Source organism: Hyla sarda, chromosome 7 (assembly GCF_029499605.1).
Source record: "Hyla sarda isolate aHylSar1 chromosome 7, aHylSar1.hap1, whole genome shotgun sequence".
Classification (NCBI taxonomy): domain Eukaryota; kingdom Metazoa; phylum Chordata; class Amphibia; order Anura; family Hylidae; genus Hyla; species Hyla sarda.
In genome coordinates, this window is record NC_079195.1 from 208987277 (window position 1) to 209011630 (window position 24354).

Consider the following 24354-nt stretch of genomic DNA (forward strand, 5'->3'; position numbering starts at 1 on the left):
TGCCGCCTGCCACAACTCTCTTGCTTGTACCCAATTTAACCACTCTGCTGCCTGCCATGACTCTTACCTGTATCTGACTGTGCAACTGTGACCTGCCCATGACTCATGCTTAAAGTTTTTTTTTTTTATATATCCACTGGCTCCAGAAAGTTAAACAGATTTGTAAATTATTTCTATTAAAAAATCTTAATCCTTTCAGTACTTATGGGTTGCTGGAGTTGAGTTGTTCTTTTCTGTCTAAGTGCTCTCTGATGACACCTGTCTCGGGAACTGTCCAGAATAGAAGTAAATCCCCATAGCAAACCTTCTACTCTGCAGTTCCTGACACAAGCAGAGATGTCAGCAGAGAGCACTGTTGCCAGACAGAAAAGAACAACTCAACTTCAGCAGCTGATAATTATTGGAAGGATTAAGATTTTTTAATAGAAGTACTTTACAAATCTGTTTAACTTTCTGGAGCCAGTTGATAGAACAAATGTATTTTTTTCCTGGAATACCCCTTTAAATTTAACTATGTCTCTGCTGATCACTTGGGGCCTTCTTGTCAACTGGATCAGCTGCTGCTCTCACTGGGACAGCTTTTCGGAATTGGCCTGGTACCCTCTAGCTGCTAATGCCTCCCTTTACATATATCAGTTGTCTGGCGGTGTGCACTGGAGGGAGACTGATGGCAGATCTGATTCCATTCATTTGAATGGGACAGTTCACAATCATCCGGTGTCTCACTTTGAACGCCAGATGGATGATCTCATCTTGCTGCGTTCTCCTGTCCGGTGTTCAGAAAACAATGCTTGATGCTACACAACTGATGCCAACTGATGCACTTCTGGCATCAGTTGTGGCATCAGATGCGGCGAGTTTCGCCAGAGCTGGACGCCTGATATATGTAATTCTAGCCTTAGTCCATCTTCCACATCCTGGAGTGGAACATAGAATGAAAACCTAGATGGTACCATAATTTCCCTTCCGAGTTTGGCCTAAAGTCCAACCGATTGGGTCTGTACAACAATACTGTGTATGTTTGTTTGAAAAATTAAAGGGGTACTCCACTGCCCCAGTGTCCGGAACATTTAGTTCCGAGCTGCTGGGGTCATGACGTCACACCACGCCCCCTCGATGCAAGTCTATGCATACACTTGCACTGAGGGGGTGCGACTTCACAAGGGGCATGGCCGTGACGTTACGACCCCCGCACCCAGCGTTCTGAAAGAAACGTTCCGGTTGCTGGGGCAGTGGAGTACCCCTTTAACGCAAATAATAAAGTTGGTGTAGCCATCAGATTTCAGTCACCAATGACAGAGCCTTTAGCTTTTACATATGACTCCCTAGGTTACAACGAGATAGAAGTGCCAATTAATTAATTAAATTGATATTCCTAGGATTTTTTCACATATGGTAGGTCCACAAAATACATCATAAATGTGTTGTTTTTTTCTTTTTTTGTATTCAAGATGTTTTACCTTGATCCAGCTGAGAAGGGAACATACATATGTGAATGTCTTTTTGATGCATTATCGGGGGAAAATCTCAGTGGGTCAAAAACCTAAATCATAAAAATAGAAAACAAATCAATCTGGTTGTACAAACAATTGATTCACAGCACAACAAAATAAGGCTCATCCATGATGTATATAGAATAAGTACAGTAGGATGAACAGTATAAGGATTGGTGTATTCATATGGAGTTTCAGCCAATAACCAGCTCAAAAAAATTCTACTTTTTTGGCAGATATTGGTCATCAGATACCTTAACCCCTTAAGGACCCAGCCAATTTTCACTGTAGGACACGGCCATTTTTTGCACATCTGACCACTGTCACTTTAAACATTAATAACTCTGGAATGCTTTTACCTTTCATTCTGATTCCGAGATTGTTTTTTCATGACATATTTTACTTTAGGTTAGTGGTAAAATTTTGCCGATACATGCATCATTTCTTGGTGAAAAATTCAAAAATTTGATGAAAAAATTGAAAATTTTGCTTTTTTTTTTTTTACTTTGAAGCTCTCTGCTTGTAAGGAAAATGAATATTCCAAATAAATGATATATTGATTCACATATACAATATGTCTACTTTATGTTTCCATCATAACGTTGACATGTTTTCACTTTTGGAAGACATCAGAGGGCTTCAAAGTATAGCAGAAATTTTCCAATTTTTCACAACATTTTCTAAATCAAATTTTTTAGGGACCAGTTCTGTTTGAAGTGGATTTGAAGGGCCTTCAAATTAGAAATACCCCACAAATGACCCCATTATAAAAACTGCACCCCTCAAAGTATTCAAAATGGTATTCAAAAGGTTTGTTAACCCTTTAGGTGTTTCACAGGAATAGCAGCAAATTGAAGGAGAAAATTCAAAATCTTCATTTTTTACATTCGCATGTTCTTGTAGACCCAGTTATTGAATTTCTACAAGGGGTAAAAGGAGAGAAATCTTCCTAAAATGTGTAACCCAATTTCTTTCAAGTAAGAAAATACCTCATATGTGTATGTCAAGTGTTCAGCGGGCGCAGTAGAGGGCTAAGAAGGGAAGGAGCGACAGTGGGATTTTGGAGAGTGAGTTTTTCTGAAAGGGTTTTTGGGGGGCATGTCACATTTCGGAAGCCCCTATGGTGCCAGAACAGCAAAAAAAAAACAAAAAAAACACATGGCATACTATTTTGGAAACTACACCCCTCAAGGCACGTAACAAGGGGTCCAGTGAGCCTTAACACCCCACAGGTGTTTGACGACTTTTCGTTAGTTGGATGTGAAAATTATTATTTTTTTCACCCCTCAAATAAATTTTTTACAAGGAGTAATAGGACAAAATGCCCCCCAAAATTTGAAACCCCATCTCTTCTGAGTATAGAAATACCCCATGTGTGGACGTCAAGTGCTCTGCTGGCGCACTACAATGCTCAGAAGAGAAGGAGCACCATTGAGCTTTTGGAAAAAATTGTTTGGAATGGAAGTCAGGGACCATGTGCATTTACAAAGTCCCCCATGGTGCCAGAACAGTGGACCCCCCACATGTGACCCTATTTTGGAAACTACACCCCTCACAGAATTTAATAAGGGGTGCAGTGAGTATTTACACCCCACTGGCGTTTGACAGATCTTTGGAACAGTGGGCTGTGCAAATAAAAAATTAAATTTTTCATTTTCACGGACCACTGTTCCAAAAATCTGCCAGAACCCTGTGGGGTGTAAATGCTCACTGTACCCCTTATTACATTAGGTGAGGGGTGCAGTTTCCAAAATGGGGTCACGTGGGTATTTATTTTTTTGCGTTTATGTCAGAACCGCTGCATAATCGGCCACCTCTGTGCAAGTGACCAATTTAGGCCTCAAATGTACATGGTGTGCTCTCACTCCTGAGCCTTGTTGTGCGCCCACAGGCAGCAGAACGTTCTCCACGTAGTCTCCAGACTCTGTCACATGTGCTCAGTGTGAACCTGCTTTCATCTGTGAAGAGCACAGGGCGCTAGTGGGAATTTGCCAATCTTGGTGTTCTCTGGCAAATGCCAAACGTCCTGCACTGTGTTGGGCTGTAAGCACAACCCCCACCTGTGGACGTTGGGCCCTCAAACCACCCTCATGGAGTCTGTTTCTGACTGTTTGAGTGGACACATGCACATTTGTGGCCTGCTGGAGGTCATTTTGCAGGGCTCTGGCAGTGCTCCTCCTGCTTCTCCTTGCACAAAGGCAGAGGTAGCGGTCTGCTGCTGGGTTGTTGCCCTTCTACGGCCTGTAGTGGCCTGTCTCCTGGTAGCGCCTCCATCCTCTGGACACTACGCTGACAGACACAGCAAACCTTCATGCCACAGCTCGCATTGATGCGCCATCCTGGATGAGCTGCACTACCTGAGCCATTTGTGTGGGTTGTAGACTCCATCTTATGCTACCACTAGAGTGAAAGCACCGCCAGCATTCAAAATTGACCAAAACATCAGTCAGGAAGCATAGGAACTGAGAAGTGGTCTGTGGTCACCACCTGCAGAAAAACTCCTTTATTGGGGGTGTCTTGCTAATTACCTATAATGTCCACCTGTTGTCTGTTCCATTTGCACAACAGCATGTGAAATTGATTGTCAATCAATGTTGCTTCCTGAGTGGACAGTGTGATTTCACAGACGTGTGATTGACTTGGAGTTACATTGTGCTGTGTAAGTGTTCCCTTTATTTTTTTGGGCAGGCAGTCTGTCTGGTCTGTCCATCCACTTATCTTTCTGACAGCCATATACCGATGCCTTTAAAATGATTCTATATAACAAAATGTCTCCACTTACCTCAGGGTTATCCCACATACTTGGAGACCTGTTCATACAATATATACTGAGAAAGATTTCAGCACCTGTTTTATCAAAAGGTACAAAAGATGTCTATTATAGTTTCATACAAGATATAAAAAAAAAAATCTTTAAATAATATATAAAAATACAAACATTATTTCATCCATATCAACAACAACCTTACTAGTCTAAAGCATGATTAATGCTAGACAGAAGGTTTTATAGGGGTATTTTGGTATCAATTTTAATAAACCTATCACCCCCATGACATACAACTTACTCACAAATTGTGCTCAATTAAGCATGTTTTTGCATGATTTACCCCTTACAGGAAGTTGTGTAGTTCTCTCATTGTCAGTGTGGTGTTGTCTTTAGCAGCTCCCAAGCTCCTTTCCTTCTTGCAGGACAATGCTGGATCTTGTCTTTGAGCTCAAACCCCGACCCTGAGTGATGTCACCACCTCTCCCCAGCCCTGCTATATACGCATGCACATTATATATCTGTTTCTTTTTACTTGGGGGGGGGGTGTAACAAAATTTTATTAGGACATTAAGGAGTAGAATGAAATGTGTTAACACCACATCTTCCTTGTGCTGAGCAATGCTACAGGCAGAGGAGCAGACAGGGAATGACTAATTTTAACATGAGGCGCAAGTTTCTTGTACTAAAATACATTAAGCATACACTGAGTGTCTGCTTCAGAAACGTGAGCCTCACATTGTCTTATGTCCTGGCTATTGATGAGTCCCTGAAGGTGGATGAATGGTTCTCAGTTAGCAGAGAATAAGTAGTTAAATGAAGTGAAAGGCACAGAGAGAGGGTGAAACAGAGAGTTTGCGGTATAGTCCTTTGTAGGGATAATGCCCTGCTAAGGGACAATGGAGGGTCAGAGAGTACAGTAAGTGCTGGCTGTAACCTAGCCTGTAGCTGTTTACATTATATAACTGCATTAGAATTGCTGGGATCGGCTTTAGCACCTTAGACCCCAATTGTCCTGGAATCCTGTAGTCACAATATCCACAACGGCCCCCACTTGGATATATGAACTGCATTTTGCTCGGATCTCGCCAATGAATAGTCCATTTCTTTGCCAGCGAGATGAATAGAAAAAGAGGAATGATCCCTTGAAAAATAAGGATCTGGACCATGTCCAGATCTTCTGGTGATACCCTGGAGGTGATAAGTGACTTGGGACATCTTCATTTTTCTTGATTTTATCTATTATGATCTACACTTTGGAATCTTATATTGATAAAATGTTAATCTTATCTGGTTGAAGGAATTATTCTTTCTGGTTGAAGTTTTTTAATTTCATTTATTTTTCAGAAACTGTGACTGACCTTTAGGCAGGCTCCGCCCATCAAAGAATGTGATTGGTTCTTTAAGTTCACGAGAAATTCCTGGTACAGGTGGGTAGAGACGCATGCTCTCCTTGATAACCATGGTGGTGTATGGCAGCTTACCCAGGTCATCCCTGCCAACATATAACATAATAAATACTAATACTATGTGTATTCTGTCACTGGTGTCAAATGGAGACTCCTCAGTGCACAGAGCCCTGGTTGTCCTCAGTGTACAGAGCCCTACTTGACCTCAGTGTACAGACCCCCGCTTGTCCTCAGTGTACAGACCCCCGCTTGTCCTCAGTGTACAGAGCCCCGCTTGTCCTCAGTGTACAGAGCCCCGCTTGTCCTCAGTGCACAGAGACCCGCTTGTCCTCAGTGCACAGAGACCCGCTTGTCCTCAGTGCACAGAGACCCGCTTGTCCTCAGTGCACAGAGACCCGCTTGTCCTCAGTGCACAGAGACCCGCTTGTCCTCAGTGCACAGAGACCCGCTTGTCCTCAGTGCACAGAGACCCGCTTGTCCTCAGTGCACAGAGACCCGCTTGTCCTCAGTGTACAGAGACCCGCTTGTCCTCAGTGCACAGAGACCCGCTTGTCCTCAGTGCACAGAGACCCGCTTGTCCTCAGTGCACAGAGACCCGCTTGTCCTCAGTGCACAGAGACCCGCTTGTCCTCAGTGCACAGAGACCCGCTTGTCCTCAGTGCACAGAGACCCGCTTGTCCTCAGTGTACAGAGACCCGCTTGTCCTCAGTGTACAGAGCCCCGCTTGTCCTCAGTGTACAGAGCCCCGCTTGTCCTCAGTGTACAGAGCCCCGCTTGTCCTCAGTGTACAGAGCCCCGCTTGTCCTCAGTGTACAGAGCCCTGTTTGTCCTCTGACGACATACATGCCTTCAACTGACAAACAGAACTTCTCTGGCGGATTCCACGGAAGATTAATCATGTTCAATCCTCCACCCGAATCCAACTCCTTGTCAGAATTTGTGACTGAACTGAGCGCTGCAAAATCCACTGAAATAAATGAGCATGCAGTGCAAGTCAGAATCCGCATGGAATTTCTCAGAGGAAATTCTGTGTGGCTTCTCCGTAGTGTGAATGGGACCACATGGGTATCTTCACACTATGGCATCTCCGTTAGGGAATATTCCAGGTTGGAGATTCCATCTGAGCAGCTGGCTCCAAAATTAATAGTCATTAGAACCGGACTTGCGCTGTCACATGTTCACTCTTTCAGTGGTAGAATATCCTATCTTTGTCATACTTTTCTGTATGGCCAGAGTTGGATGTTGTTATCTAAACATAGTTTTGCCCTCCCGATGGTGGTATCCTGCTTCTCTGTAGCCCTCTTACAGGGGCTTGAATCTATTGATTATACCATAACAACCATAATACTATATGATATAGATATAAGTTCTTACCACTCTACTGTGGTCCGCTTGCCCAGGACCTCTCTGATCTCCTCCCGGCATTTCTCCTGGTGCTCCGGATATTTAGCCAAGCAGTACAATGTCCAGGAGACTCCGCTAGCCGTGGTATCATGCCCCTCAAACATGAAGGTGTCCACCTCTGCCCGCAGATCTTCATCAGACAGTCCACGACCATTTTCATCCTGTTATGAACAGACAGATATCTCTGCTACTTGAAATGTCTGAATAATGTAACATAGTAACATAGTTCATAAGGTTGAAAAAAGACCAGAGTCCATCAAGTTCAACCTATACCCCTAATAAGTCCCTACTGAGTTGAGTTGATCCAGAGGAAGGCAAAAAAAAAAAAAAAAAACTCATACGAGAGGTAAAAATTCCTTCCTGACTTCAAATATGGCATGAGAATAAATCCCTGGATCAATGTTCTGTCCCTATAAATCTAGTATACATAACCAGGGAGTGCCACTGTTTCTTTTTGGATATATTCAGACGGACCTCTTACCAAGGTTTACAGCAGGAGGCACCCCTACACCTATGCTTCAGGAGTGCTGCTTTCTTCCTTCTCTAGTATACATAAGCAGCTATGTTATTATTCTCCAAATATGCATCCAGACCCTTTTTGAACTCTTTTACAGAGCTCACCATGACCACCTCCTCAGACAGAGAATTCCACAGTCTCACTGCTCTTACACAGTAAAGAACCCCTATCTGTGCTGGTGTAGAAACCTTCTTTCCTCTAGATGTAGATGATGCCCCCTTGTTATAGATACAGTCCTGGGTATAAATAGACCATGGGAGAGATCTCTGTACTGTCCCCTGATATACTTATACATAGTTATTAGGTCTCCCCTAAGCCTTCTTTTTTCTAAACTAAATAACCCTAATTCTGATGATCTTTCTGGGTACTGTAATTCTCCCATTCCCCATATTACCCTGGTTGCCCGTCTATGAACCCTCTCCAGCCCCACTATATCTTTCCAGTACACTGGTGCCCAGTACTGTACATAGTATTCTATGTGTGGTCTGACTAGGGATTTGTACAGCGGTAGAATTATTTCCTTGTCATGGGCATCTATGCCCCTATTGATGCACCCCATGATTTTATTAGCCTTGGCAACTGCTGCCTGACACTGGTCACTACAGCTAAATTTACTGTTAACTAAGACTCCTAAGTCCTTTTCCACGTCAGTCGTCCCAAGTGTTCTTCCATTTAATACATAATCCCAGCCCGGATTTTTCTTCCCCATGTGCATTACCTTATATTTATCAGTGTTGAACCTCATCTGCCACTTCCCAGCCCAAACCTCCAACCTATCCAGATCCATTTGTAACAGTGCACTGTCCTCTATAGTGTTTACCGCTTTACAGAGTTTAGTATCATCTGCAAAGATTGCTACTTTACTCTTCAACCCCTCTACAAGATCATTAATAAATATATTAAATAGAACAGGACCCAAGACTGACCCCTGTGGTACCCCACTAGTAACAGTCACCCAATCAGAATAAGCACCATTAATAACCACCCTCTGTTTCCTATCACTGAGCCACTTACTTACCCACTTACACACATTCTCTCCCAATCCAATCCTTCTCATTTTATGCACCAGCCTTTTATGTGGCACTGTATCAAATGCTTTGGAAAAATCCAGATATGCGACATCCAGCGATTCCCCCTGGTCCAGTCTGGAGCTCACCTCCTCATAAAAGCTGATCAGGTTAGTTTGACAGGACCGATCCCTCATAAAGCCATGCTGATGTGGTGTCATACATTTATTTTTTATCAATATACTCCAAAATAGCATCTCTTAGAAAACCCTCAAACAATTTACATACAATGGAGGTTTAACAAACAGGTCTATAATTCCCGGGGTCTTTTTTTGACCCCTTTTTAAATATTGGCACCACATTTGCCATGCACCAGTCCTGGGGAACAGTCCCTGTCACTATAGAGCCCCTGCATATTAAAAATAGGGGTCTGTCTATTACATTACTTAATTCCTTTAGAACACGGGGGTGAATGCCATCTGGACCTGGTGATTTGTCTATTTTGATTTTTTGTAGGCGGCACTGTACTTCTTCCTGGGTTAGACAGGTGACCTGTACTGGGGAGTTTACCTTATCTCGCTGTATTTCGCCTGGCATTTCATTTTCCTCTGAATACAGTGGAGAACAATTTGTTTAATATATTTGCTTTTTCCTGATCCCCGTTTATAATTTATTCCTCATTTTTTTAAAGGGCCAACACTTTCATTTTTGACCTTTCTGCTATTTATATAGTTAAAGAACATTTTGGGGCTAGTTTTACTCTCTTTGGCAATGAGTCTGTCTCTATTTTTGCGGCTTTTATCAGTTTTTTGTTTTTTTTAAACATATTTTACATTTTTCTCTATAGCTTTTTAATGCTTCTTCACTGCCGTCCTGTTTTAGTAGTTTAAATGCTTTATTTTTGTCATTTATTGCCCCCTTAACATTTGTATTCATTCATATTGGTTTTCTTTTTTATTTCTGACCCTTTTATTCCCATAAGGTATATACTGTACATCTTACAGTGAGAGTTTAAGATTTGTTTAAAGTCTTCCATTTAGTGACAGTATTGTTCTTTTTGGGGACATTATCCCATTTTATATTGTTAAGGGCTTCACTGAGTTGATCGAACTTTGCCTTCCTAAAGTTCTTGTTTTTGTGGCCCCTCGAGAGATTCCCTTACTGAAGAACAAGTTATAATGTATCATATTATGATCACTATTTCCTAGGTGTCCTTCTACCTGCACATTAATTAATCTGTCAGGTCTGTTGGTTAATATTAAGTCTAGCAGGACGCCCCCTCTGGTCGGGCCCGGCACCATTTAGGACAGATAGTTGTCTTTAGTTATAGTCAGAAACCTGTTTCCTTTATGAGATTCACAGGTCTCAGTCCCCCAGTTTATATCAGGAAAGTTAAAGGACAAGTCTCACAGTAAACAATTGTTCAGCTTTTAGTGCAGAAGTTAAGTTATATAGGTTTGTAAATCACTTCCATTACCAATGCTGCTTAGAAACAAGCTTTATCTGCATTCTTCTGTCTGACAGGAAATTCAGCTGTTCCAGGTTTTCATGACTTTCGACCCCCTATTCAGGCTGCTATCAGCAGCATCCAGGGGCCGTGACGTGACAATTACCCAGAAAACCCCTGTGCTGCAGAGAGCTCCCTGAGCTCGGCCTTAGCCCCTCCCATCTGATGAATATTCACACTGTCCTCCCTCTGTTCTGCAGTGATTGGCTGAGCAGCACTGCCTATATGTCGGCTGATTCAGATCATAGTTCTCTCCCCTCTCCTTGCTAATGTTTTTACACAGATAACGGAGGAGAGGGGGGGAGGGGAGGGAGCTGCCAGCGTAGGGCTGTCACACTGAGAATGGAGGGGAGGGAGAGTAGAGTTGTCACACTGAGCACTGGGGAGAGAGGAGTGCAGGGCAGAGAAGGGGGGAGGTGATTTTGCCACTGTAAAGCTGTTTCATTGAGAGGAGGAGGGGGAGAGAGTGATTTTACAGTGTAAAACTGCAGCTTCAACTCCAGGGTCCCTCTCTCTGAGCACTGAGATTACATTTTGTTTCCTCGTGGCCACCCTGCTGTATAGGGATATGATTGGAGCTCAGTGTTATGTGGGAGTGAGCTAGCAGAGCTGTGGGAGTGGCTAACATAAGTTAGGGGTGGTAACAAGCTCTCTGCTCAGGCAGCTGAGAGCAGGAAATGTGAGCAGTGCATGCAGGGAAATGTAGTCTCTGAGATCACAGGCATAGCCACCATAACCAGGAAGTAACTGGAATTTATGAGCTGAATAGCTGGTGAATGGGGGCCGGAAAAAAAATCACAAACATGTCAGAGAGGTGGTAGGTGAATATACTATGGAATGGCTAGGTATTTTTTTTTCTTTGCTGCATGGGATATCTCCTTTGAAGTCCCCCATTATTATCACCTCATTCTAGGTTTATTTGTCTCAGTAATTGATCTTCTGGCTCTTCCATTATGTTTGGTGACTTATAACAAACCCTTATCAAAATCATTTTATTTTTATGTCCACATATTTCTACCCATAATGACTCCACATTATCGTTTCCCTCCCGTATATCCTCCCGCAGTGCGGCCTTCAGACTGGACTTTACATACAGACAAACTCCTCCCCCTTTCTGTTTTGTCCGATCCTTCCTGAATAGACTATAACCCTGCATGTTGACCGCCCAATCACAGCTATCGTCCAACCAAGTCTCTGTTATACCCGCTATGTCATAATCCTCAGAAATTTTCAACTCCAGTTCGTCAGTTTTATTGGACAGACTTCTGGCATTAGCCAACATGCAATTCAATGGTGTATGTTTGTTTTTTTTCCTATGATGCCTATCCCTATTAACTATTCTAACCCCTCCCTCCGCTCCACTCCCCCAGGTACATTATTAAGTCCCACCCCTCTACCTATATTATCTTCCCACTCTATGTTGTAGGTTCCCTCCCCCCCAGTCCCTAGTTTAAACACTCCTCCACCCATCTTCTCCCCAAGCACAGCTGCACCCTCCCCATTGAGGTGCAGCCTGTCCCTATGGTAGAGCCGGTATCCGACAGCGAAGTCTGCCCAGTTCTCCATGAACCCAAACCCCTCCTTCCTACACCAGCTTCTGGGCCACTTGTTTACCTCCCGGATCTCCCGCTGCCTCTCTGGTGTGGCTCGTGGTACATGTAATATTTCAGAAAATATTACCTTGGAGGTCCTTGCCTTAAGCTTGCGGCCTAAGTCCCTGAAATCATTTTTAAGGACACTCCACCTACCTCTTACTTTGTCATTGGTGCCAATATGTACTATGACTGCTGGATCCTCTCCAGCCCCACCCAGCAACCTGTCAACCCGATGTGCCAAACTAAAACGCCAGGAAGACACACTGTTTGGCGATTCCGGTCTTTGTGACAGATCGCCCTGTCTGTCCCCCCTAATAATTGAGTCCCCCACTACCAATACCTGTCTGGCCTGCCCTGCACTCCTCCTTCCATCCTTACTGGAGCACACCACCCCTCCCCCCTCCCCCTTGCAGAGTCCTGCTGCAGTACCGCTAGCTCTGAAATGGCATCCCCCTCATCTGCCAACCGGACAAACTTGTTGGGGTGTGCCAGATCAGGACTAGCTTCCCTGACACTTTTCCCTCTACCCCGTTTTCTAACTGTACCCCAGCTAACTGCCTGACTGTCCTGCACCTCCGTCCCACTATCCTCCCCCACCTCTACCCCAGAGAGTACTTGCTCAGTGAGCAGGAGACTCCTCCCAAAGTTGTCAGTGTGTCTAAGTGTTGCTAGTTGCTCCTCTAGATCCAGGATCTGGGCTTCCAAATGAACAACTCACACACATCTCACACAACAATATGCACCCTCAAACCGCTGTTCGAGGATTGCATACATTGTGCAAGATGCACACTGGACTGCCTTTTCCAACATGGAGGCCATACTAGACTTGGGGATTGCAAAATGTAACAGAAAAAAAACTAAAAAGAATCAAACATTTTAATTTAACCCCTTAAGGACTCAGGGTTTTTCCGTTTTTGCACTTTCGTTTTTTCCTCCTTACCTTTTAAAAATCATAACCCTTTCAATTTTCCACCTAAAAATCCATATTATGGCTTATTTTTTGCGTCGCCAATTCTACTTTGCAGTGACATTAGTCATTTTACCCAAAAATGCACGGCGAAACGGAAAAAAAAATCATTGTGCGACAAAATCGAAAAAAAACGCCATTTTGTAACTTTTGGGGGCTTTCGTTTCTACGCAGTGCATATTTCGGTAAAAATTACACCTTATCATTATTCTGTAGGTCCATACGGTTAAAATGATACCCTACTTATATAGGTTTGATTTTGTCGCACTTCTGGAAAAAATCATAACTACATGCAGGAAAATTTATACGTTTAAAAATGTCATCTTCTGACCCCTATAACTTTTTTATTTTTCCATGTATGGGGTGGTATGAGGACTCATTTTTTGCGCCGTGATCTGAAGTTTTTATCGGTATGATTTTTGTTTTGATCAGACTTTTTGATCACTTTTTATTCATTTTTTAATGATATAAAAAGTGACCAAAATACGCTTTTTTGGACTTTGGAATTTTTTTGCGCGTACGCCATTGACCGTACGGCTTAATTAATGATATATTTTTATAGTTCGGACATTTACGCACGCGGCGATACCACATATGTTTATTTTTTATTTTTTTTACACTGTTTTATTTTTTTTATGGGAAAAGGGGGGTGATTCAAACTTTTATTAGGGAAGGGGTTAAATGACCTTTATTAACACTTTTTTTTTACATTTTTTTTGCAGTGTTATAGGTCCCATAGGGACCTATAACACTGCACACACTGATCTCTAATGCCGATCACTGGCGTGCATTAACACGCCTGTGATCAGCATTATCGGCGCTTGACTGCTCCTGCCTGGATCTCAGGCACGGAGCAGTCATTCGTCGATCGGACACCGGGGAGGCAGGTAAGAGCCCTCCCGGTGTCCGATCAGCTGTTCGGGACGCCGCGATTTCACCGCGGCGGTCCCGAACAGCCCGACTGAGCAGCCGGGTCACTTTCACTTTCACTTTAGAAGCGGCGGTCAGCTTTGACCGCCGCTTCTAAAGGGTTAATACCGCACATCGCCGCGATCGGCGATGTGTGGTATTAGCCGCGGGTCCCGGCCGTTGATTAGCGCCGGGACCCACGCGATATGATGCGGGATCGCGGCGCGATCCCGCTTCATATCGCGGGAGCCGGCGCAGGACGTAAATATACGTCCTGCGTCGTTAAGGGGTTAAACTTCCTGAATTTAAAGTCCCTTAATTTTAAGTCCTCTCACTTTTATACTACTCGCTCACACTTGTATACAACCACACAATCACTAGCTCAACAATTGCTTAGTGTACTTGGTTTTATAGTTACCACAATCCACCTCTCTCTTCTACTGCCTGGAAGTGAATGCAAATGTCCAACTGTCTGCAAACAGCTGCAATTTATTAGCTGCTAATTACTTAGTTACTCCACCCTCTCTCCACCTGTAATCCTCCCAGACAGAGAAAGAGAGGGGGGCACAGAAATGCACTCAAATGCTCACAATACTTCTTAGAGTATTCCCTTAATTTTAAGTCCTCTCACTTTTATACTACTCACTTGTATACTTCACACTCTTGTATACAGACACACAATCGCTAGCTCAACAATCGCTTAGTGTACTTTGTTTTATATTTACTAGTGTTGAGCGGCATAGGCCATATTCGAATTCGCGAATATTCGCGAATATATGGACGAATATTCGTCATATATTCGCGAATATTCGCATATTCGTTATATTCCCGTTTTATTTTCGCATATGCGAACATTCGCGTATGCGAAAACTATCATATGTGCATATTAGCATATACAAAATTAACATACGCGAAAATTCGCATATGTGAAAATTCGCATGTGCTAATTTTCGCATATGCTAATTTTCGCATATGCGAATTTCGCGCGGCAGTCTCACACAGTAGTATTAGAGCCTTCTTTACACCACACAAGCTGGAAGCAGAGAGGGATGATCACTGTGATGTGTACTGTGAAAAAAAAAAAAAAAAAAAAAACGAATATTCGTAATTACGAATATATAGCGCTATATTAGCGAAATTCGCGAATTCGCGAATATGCGATATTCGCGAATAATATTCGAATTGCGAATATTCGTGAGCAACACTAATATTTACCACAATCCACCTCTCTCTTCTACTGCCTGGACATGAATGCAAATGTATTAAGGGATTATCCAGGATTAGAAAAGGGATTTGATTTTTCCCAGCACAACTTTTGTCCATAGATAGTTTCACATGATGAGTTTCTTTTTTCCCCATGATTGCCTATAACCCTTAAAACTCTTGCGTGATAGGTTACAGTACTAACTATCGTAATAAATAATAGGTTTGTCCCAGGTGCTTGTAGCTACATCTCCATACACATCAAAGTGAAAGGGAACCTGTCACATTGACAATGCAGTCCATTCTGCAGGTATCATGTTCTAGAGCAGGAGGAGCTGAGCATATGATATATAGAATACAGTACAGTCTGCAGGTATCATGTTATAGAGCAGGAGGAGCTGAGCAGATTATATATACAATACAGTACAATCTACAGGTAACATGTTATAGAGGAGGAGCTGAGCAGATGATATATACAATACAGTACAATCTACAGGTATCATGTTATAGAGCAGGAGGAGCTGAGCAGATTATACAATACAGTACAATCTACAGGTAACATGTTATAGAGGAGGAGCTGAACAGATGATATATACAATACAGTACAATCTACAGGTATCATGTTATAGAGCAGGAGGAGCTGAGCAGATTATACAATACAGTACAATCTACAGGTAACATGTTATAGAGGAGGAGCTGAACAGATGATATATACAATACAGTACAATCTACAAGTATCATGTTATAGAGCAGGAGGAGCTGAGCAGATTATATATACAATACAGTACAATGTACAGGTATCATGTTATAGAGCGGGAGGAGCTGAGCAGATTATATATACAATACAGTACAATCTACAGGTAACATGTTATAGAGGAGGAGCTGAGCAGATGATATATACAATACAGTACAATCTGCAGGTATCATGTTATAGAGCAGGAGGAGATGAGCAGATGATATATACACAATACAGTACAATCTACATGTATCATGTTATAGAGCAGGAGAGGAGCTGAGCAGATGATATATACAATACAGTACAATCTGCAGGTGTCAGGTTATAGAGCAGGAGGAGCTGAGCAGATGACATATACAATACAGTACAATCTACAGGTAACATGTTATAGAGCAGGAGGAGCTGAGCAGATGGATATAGAGTTTTATGGGATAAGTTCCAGGATAACTTGTCATTTATTCATGTAAATCTGCTCAGCTTCTCCTGCTCTATAACACGAGGCCTGCAGTCAGACTGCATGTGCAATATAGGTTCCCTAAAAATTATCATGTGCCATTAATAATAATACTGGGCCATTGGGACCCCTCAGGCACCAGGGTCTGGGTTCAATTGTTACTTCTGCACACCTATAGCTATACATCTGAACACGTGACATAGTCTACATGAATCGGTCCAGTACCTTGGCACATAACAGAATGTCCAGAAAATCCAAATGTCTCTTCTGTTTGATCTTTTCGAGCTCCGTCTCCTGTTTCAATGATTCTTTTCTCAGTTTGATGACTTTATCTATATGGAACAAAAGTAATGTGATTATTATTCAGAGAATATTGTGAGAGGTTTGGACAAAAATTGCCCCAGATTGAAGTGTCAAGATAAATAGTTAAAGAATTGTATGTTGAATATTCCATGTCTTTCAGTAACAAGCTACTATGAGAAGAAGCTAGATATTTCCTCTGTCTGTCTGCCAAATCCCACACACCCATTAACACAACCATACAATTAAAGTCTGGCTTCAGAGCCTATGGCGTATAGACATTTAAGAAACCATGTTGTGGGCCGCATAAGACAGGTGCCGGCAGCGCAATGCTGCAAAACTATGAATTACTCTGAGACGTTCTGGGTTTATCAGAGTAAACATAGATTAAAAATGCTGTCAGGACCTGGGTAACTAGTCCTGGGGCCGTTCCCGGCAACTGGTCTCCACCCTGCCAGCCCTGAGTGACATGTCTTTTGTGATACACAAATAGTGAAAAATGTGTCATTTAGGCCGGCCGGGTGGGAAGCAGCCACAGAGACCACCTCCGTGACGAGTTACCTAGGTCCTGATGGAATTTTTTAAGTAATGTTTTTTCTAAAATGCTCTAGTCAGGAGGGCGGTCCCTGTGGCTGCTTCCCGCTTGGCAGGCCTGAATGACACATGTCTTGCCATCCATGTATAGGGAGAGACACATCACTCAGGGCTGGTGGGGTGGAGAGCTGCGGCCGAGTATTGCCCTGATGACTTGTTACCCAGGTACCGGTGGCATTTTTAAACTGTGATTAATAGTGTTGAGCGCGAATACTCGCAATTCGAATATTTACTGCGAATTTCGCATATTCGCGATTATATGGCGACTATAGCACTATATATTTGCTATTACGAATATTTGTAACGTTTTTTTTCCTTCCCCACAGAACACATCATAGTGATCTCATTCCTCCATGCTTCCAGCTTGTGGTCTAAAGAAGGCTCCTATACTAGTTACTGGGGGAGATTTATCAAAATTTGTGCAGAGGAAAAGTTGTCCAGTTGCCCAGAACAACCAATCAGATTGCTTGTTTCATTTTTCACAGGCCTTCCTAAAAATTAAAGAAGTGAGCTGATTGGTTGCTATGGGCAACTGGGCCATTCCCCTGCACAGGTTTTGATAAATCTCTCCCACTGTATTAGACTGGAGAGAGAATTTTCGCAAATATAAGAATATGCAAATATTTGCAAATATACTCATATTCACGAATATCGTCACTTAAGTATATTAGGAGATAGATAGATAGATGGATAATATAGATAGATATATAGATAGGTAGATAGTAATTTGCGAATATATCGAATATGCGAATAGAGGGCTAATATTCGTACATATATTTGCAAAAACATTGCGAATTCGAATATGGCATATGCCACTCATCACTAGTGATTACTCTGCAATGCCCGAGTGTCTCAGAGTAATTCATAGTGTCCCAGAATTGCAATGCCTGCACCTGTCTTATGCTGACTGAAATTCAACAAACAGATACGTTCCAGTCATGTTGTGAATTCAATCTTGTTAAAAACTTTATTGCAAATGTAAGAGGTATATCGGATCACGCCAACAGCAGCCTTCTCCCCAATGCGTTTTTTTGCCAAGGAATTTAGAGTGTTTACTAATGCCAGGAACGGATGGGGCTGCTATTGGAGTCATCCTATATACCTCTATTACCGCTATGTGGTAAGCTTATGGGGGTGTAGGGTATATGGGGTATAGCTGTGCAGTGACTAAAGGGTGCTTGGTTAACCCTTAACACTCGTGACGCCAGGGTGGGGGCTCCTCTGTATAAACTTGTCCTATCTCCACCCGTACCAAGAGCGATAGGGAGGAATAATAAATGAATGTCTACAACCGGAGGTTTCAGAAAACTGTTAGAACTTTTACTGCAGGTTTTATGCAGAGTTAAACAGGAACAGTCTTTGTACAAGAAGAGTCTATTAGGATCCTGACAGTTGGTTGGGACCTTGTGAGTTTTAAACTCAGGAGAGTTATATGCGCTGTTCCGCTGGATTTAGGGGATTGAGTTTAGGTCCAGCAGTCACGCAGACTTTAGCGGGGAGTTGTATTGTAACTCACGATTTGGTAAGTTAGGGTATTGTCAGGCTTCGGCCTGGTCTTGTCTTTAAAAGTTGCACGGATCTCTCCTCTCTGCTAGTCCGGAACCCAAGAGAGCGAGGATTGGCTGGCAGCTCCCTTATATGGGCAGGGGCTGGCCTTGAGCTGATTGGTCCATACCATCTGTCAGTCACTTTACACAAGGGAATATGGTCTAAACATGTGACCACCCACGTGATCTAGGAAGGTCCTTTAGCATACCCTAAGAAAATTAACATTAGTCACATGACCAAAGGTCCTGCGACACTATATACACAATTAAATATACACACACAATCATCACAAAATTAAAGAAGGAAGAAGTGACTAGGGACTATCCCCCCCAGGAGAACCCTACCGGAACAGAGTAACTCTGTATTTGGGGACCACCATACAAGGTACGGTATACTATATATGGTACCGGGACCCCACATCTGCAATAAAGCTTAACAGGATTAAAGGGGAATTCCGCCCCTAGACATCTTATCCCCTATCCAAAGGATAGGGGATAAGATGTCAGATCGCCGCGGTCCCGCTGCTGGGGACCCCCGGGATCCCCGCTGCGGCACCGCGAGTTCGCTCTGTGCGTAATGACGAGCGATACGGGGGACGGAGCAGCGTGACGTCATGGCGCCGCCCCTCGTGACATCACAGGCCTGTCCCCTTAATGCAAGTCTATGGGAGGGGTCGTGACGACCGCCACGCCCCCTCCCATAGACTTGTATTGAAAGGGGCGGGCCGTGACATCACGAGGGGCGGAGCCGTGAAGTAACGATGCTCCGGCCCCTGTACCGCCCATCATTACGTGCAGAGCGAACTCGCTCTGTGCTGTAATGATAGCGCGGTGCCGCAGCGGGGATCCCAGGGGTCTCCAGCAGCGGGACCGCGGCAATCTGACATCTTATCCTCTATCCTTTGGATAGGGGATAAGATGTCTAGGGGCGGAATACCCCTTTAAGTTTACCACCTGGCTGGATCGTATCTGTTTGATGCTGTTTTTCTGGTAACTAGGCCGAGATAAGGCCTCATCCGCACAGAGGTGGAAACTTACAAACTATAGGGAGCTGGACGCACTGCTGTATTTTCTACCTGTTTTATCTTTCCCATACTTTGGGCAGCATAAAACAGATCTTCAGTGTGTAAGAATACAGGTAGATTGATGAAACATTGCCGAGTTGCCCATAGCAACCAGATTGCTTCTTTCATTTTTGAAATGGCCTCTGAAAAATGAAAGAAGCGATCTGATTGGTTGCTATGGGCAACTCAGCAACTATTCCTCTCGACAGGTTTTGATAAATTTCCCCCTATATGCGGGATTTGAACCAGAGGAAATACCTCTGTCCTGTCATCACAGACACTTAGATAGTTATAGGCCTGAAATAGAGCTGTAACTAAAATGAAAAGTGTGAATAATGTATAGGGGTACTCTGACCTGTGTGTCCGTGCGCTATTCTCAGAGCTCTCCGGAAGCGGAATCCAATTGGGCTCATATGGAAAATAAAATCATTGTGATACTGAAAGCTGCGGATCCTGTATTCCACCAGCTCAGCCAACGTATACACAGCTTTGATGTATTCACTTTCACTGCAAAAAGAAGATAGGGATCAACTAGGTTGTATGGAGCGCATGGCTATGATGTTCTGCCTATGATTGCGGTTCCTCTGGAGCAGTGTTTCCCCAATGAGGGTGCCTCCAGCTGTTGGAAAACTACAACTCCCAGCATGCCCGGACAGCCACATAATTCCAATGTATGGTCTTATCAGAGGGGTTCCCACTGAAATGGGCTAAGAAAAAAAAAAAGTGGTCTTCGGTCTGATAAGGAGGCTATCTGGTTACACAGGGCCAGTTTCTATAGACCAATGGTCTCCAACCTGTGGACCTCCAGATGTTGCAAAACTACAACTCCCAGCATGCCTGGACAGCCACATAATTCCAATGTATGGTCTTATCAGAGGGGTTCCCACTGAAATGGGCTAAGAAAAAAAAAAAGTGGTCTTCGGTCTGATAAGGAGGCTATCTGGTTACACAGGGCCAGTTTCTATAGACCAATGGTCTCCAACCTGTGGACCTCCAGATGTTGCAAAACTACAACTCCCAGCATGCCCGGACAGCCACATAATTCCAATGTATGGTCTTATCAGAGGGGTTCCCACTGAAATGGGCTAAGAAAAAAAAAAAGTGGTCTTCGGTCTGATAAGGAGGCTATCTGGTTACACAGGGCCAGTTTCTATAGACCAATGGTCTCCAACCTGTGGACCTCCAGATGTTGCAAAACTACAACTCCCAGCATGCCCGGACAGCCACATAATTCCAATGTATGGTCTTATCAGAGGGGTTCCCACTGAAATGGGCTAAGAAAAAAAAAAAGTGGTCTTCGGTCTGATAAGGAGGCTATCTGGTTACACAGGGCCAGTTTCTATAGACCAATGGTCTCCAACCTGTGGACCTCCAGATGTTGCAAAACTACAACTCCCAGCATGCCCGGACAGCCAACGGCTGTCCGGGCATGCTGGGAGTTGTAGTTTTGCAACATCTGGAGGTCCACAGGTTGGAGACCACTGCTATAAACTATAATGGGAGGAAAAACGGATACAGAAAAAAAGTGGTCTAGATGGGAGGTTTTACTATATATTACTTTTCCCCAGTCTTTTTATACAGACCTGTCCAGCTGGCAATTGCTCTCGTAGCTAAAGGCGCATTTCATAATGGTGTCCAGGGTCATGAGGCTGACATGATGGAAAAGCTCCACTGGTTTCTCATCTGGGACCAGTTTCTCCCATTTGTCCTAAACAACATTAAATGGGCACTGTCATTAAAAAAATACATTTTTGGTATTGCATTACTTATGGTAAATAAAAAATCTTTCTAACATACTTTGTTTAAAAAAAATAAAAAAAAAGAAGTTTTCCATGTTTTATTTGTGTTTAAATAAGCTGCCTCCAGATTTCCCCCACATTTCCCCCCTCTCGTGCACGGATTTTGGACTCCGGCTGGCTTGGCAGAAGTAAAAAAATCGGAAATGCAGTCTGGAGTGCTGAGGGGGGTTGTGTGCAGCCTTAGCCAATCGTAGCTCATCTCACACTGAACTGCTCAGGGCTGTGTGTAGTAGAGTGAGGGAGGAAGTTCTCCCCTGTATGGCTTCAGATATTGCCACACCTGCTGGGAAACGCCCCTTCCCAGTCTGAGCAGAAAATACAGAGCAATATCAAGGTAGAAAGTTAAAAATATTGTAAAAATAAAGGTGTGTGTGTGTGGAGGGGGGGGGGGGGGTTATCATGATGGGGGCAGTGAACTGGTAGGATTATACATTTTAACAAGATCGTGACAGGTACTCTTTAGATATAAACCTAGTAAGTATACAAACACTACAGTCAGAAAATAATTATACACGTAGGTAGGTCACCTCTCCCCAATCTCATTGTCTCCTATTTGCTGTTTTAAACTAGCTGGATTTTTAGGGGGCTTAGGAGGTTTATAAAACCTGGAAATGTATCCTTACCAGCATGACATTAGCGCAGTTGGACATCAATCTGACATACGGCTTCAGAACATCATAATGAAATCCCGGTGTTAACAGTTTTCGGTGCTGGAACCATTTCTGTCCTGACAGCACCAGCAGACCTTTCCCTGAATGACAGAAGGACAGTAGACAGGTCAAAGGGGTAGAGATATGTGTGATGTCCCAGTACGGGACATGATCCTGTACTACCCTTAGGCCCTGTCAGGTTGAGACCCTCAGTGACCTGGGAGCTCCCCTGCAAGGTCTCCCCCTGTTGTTTCCAGAATGTCGTGTATATCACTTTAATGCCTAGACAGTATCTTTATTTATAGGTAGTACAAAGGACCTGTGGGAGGTCTCAAGGACCTGTGAGTCTGTCACATGTTATGTTATGCAGTCACATGATTTGTTGTCACATGTTCTCCCAGGGAGCACCAGCTTAACCTATGACCCGCAGCTTGACCAAGGGCATTACAATTTCTATCAGATTCCATCTGCTACTGAGCACAGCTACCACCAGAGATCTCAGTACCAGTGACCAGCATCTGGAAGGCGACAAAGCTACAGTAATTCCAGTAAGTCTAAAGTCTATGTCTGCTGTCACTACAAATAGTCAAGTCCTGCATATAGTCAAGCCTCAAGATAATTACCTAAAATCTATTACAATAACTACAAGTCCCAGTAAGCTGCGAGGTCCTTCTGGGTTCCTGGCCACCTCTCTGGGAAATCTGGCCTTAGCTGTGAAGATAATTCCATCTGTCTTCTTCTCAGTAAAACCTCTGTTTGGCCATAACTGGTTGTGGACTCTCATTTCACTACTAGCAACTGGGATAGCTGAGAAACCAGGCGTGTGGTGTTCCGGAACCCTAAAACCACACTGGCGTCACGAACACTGGGGGTTAATACCATCTGATCACACCGCTACACCCGTGGTCTCGCGATACACCAGTGGTCGACCACATATGTATCACCCGGGATAGATTGTACTAGAGCAAAAGGGTGAAAGTAGGTAATATAATTCACGTGTATGTCCTAAATATTTGTCCTAAAGACATGATTTGGGGGCAGACCTGCCTTCCTGCTAGTAATCGTACTGAGAAACACAATTAGCCACCCTCTTTAATTACACTTCCATTAGTATTCCCCCATAAGTCGTGGACACAGTATGATTCTTCAATATACATATAAAAAAAAGCAGTAAAAATTCACAGACCATAAAAACAAGTGGATTCTCCTGCCTGGCTGTCCAGTCCCCCTTGTTTCACTCTCCATAATCTGATATTTTTGGAAGCAGTCACAGTGGTCTAGGAGCATAATGTGAACGGCTGCTTAGGTGTTATATAGTTTACAGCCATGATACTTACCAATCCATGGGGTTATAAAGTAATAGGCAAAGTTGTCCTTTGGATCTAAGAGAAAATAGTATGTGTTTTTATTTATTCATTAAATATATCATTAAATATATCCCAATTAATATAAAACAGAAGAAATTTCTCTTAATTCTACTCAGTGCCAATGTTGTCTTTAATTCAAGGGGTACTCCGGCAATTTTTTTTATTCCTCCTATATGTCCACGCTGCGGGTAGAAAAATTATAAACTTGAACTTCCCTTCCGCCGCTCCCCCAGTGCTGCTGGAATCGGTCTCCTGTCCTCTGGTCTTCTTCCTGGTGCCCAAGCCCAATACATCACATTGCCCCTAGCACCAGCCATGACAGGACTTTGCTGTGGCTGGCAATTAGCTAAGAGCAGTGTGAAGTGTCGGGCCCCAAAAGCTGGAAAAAGACAGGGGCCGGAGGATAGGAGACCGATTCCAGAGGCATCGGGAGAGATGCAGAAGGTAATAATAAATTAACACAATTATCATACATATAGCACAGGTGTCCCTACACTATACATCATACCACACCCTACGCTAACATTCCTGCACACATTATATACATGACAGTACAACATACAGCACAGGTGTCCCTACACTATACATCATACCACAAGCTACACTAACATTCCTGTACACATTATATACATGACAGTACAACATACAGCACAGGTGTCCCTACACTATACATCATACCACAAGCTACACTAACATTCCTGTACACATTATATACATGACAGTACAACATACAGCACAGGTGTCCCTACACTATACATCATACCACAAGCTACACTAACATTCCTGTACACATTATATACATGACAGTACAACATACAGCACAGGTGTCCCTACACTGTACATCATACCACAAGCTACACTAACATTCCTGTACACATTATATACATGACAGTACAACATACAGCACAGGTGTCCCTACACTATACATCATACCACATGCTACGCTAACATTTGTTTCATATAATGAAACAAAGTCAAACAATAAAGCATTACAGACAGTTATAGGGCATGGGGTTGGGACAAACAGGGGTACAGAGGGGAGATCACAGGTCTGAAGCTTTACACTGA

The 24354-nt window shown here is 43.3% G+C and overlaps 1 protein-coding gene across 3 annotated transcripts in view; it reads right to left on the minus strand.

The window, feature by feature from the left end:
* LOC130283265 (cytochrome P450 4A12A-like) overlaps positions 1-24354 on the minus strand; it is a 31242-nt gene that overhangs the window by 577 nt on the left and 6311 nt on the right. For all 3 annotated transcript variants that reach the window (XM_056532490.1, XM_056532491.1, XM_056532492.1), the window contains exons 5-13: positions 23257-23301; positions 21893-22020; positions 21054-21178; positions 19826-19977; positions 16191-16297; positions 7041-7231; positions 5619-5752; positions 4276-4340; positions 1461-1543 (exon numbers count right to left, since the gene is read on the minus strand). In XM_056532490.1, the coding sequence (XP_056388465.1) occupies positions 1461-1543; positions 4276-4340; positions 5619-5752; positions 7041-7231; positions 16191-16297; positions 19826-19977; positions 21054-21178; positions 21893-22020; positions 23257-23301 (1030 nt within the window). The remainder of the gene's footprint in view (positions 1-1460; positions 1544-4275; positions 4341-5618; positions 5753-7040; positions 7232-16190; positions 16298-19825; positions 19978-21053; positions 21179-21892; positions 22021-23256; positions 23302-24354) is intronic.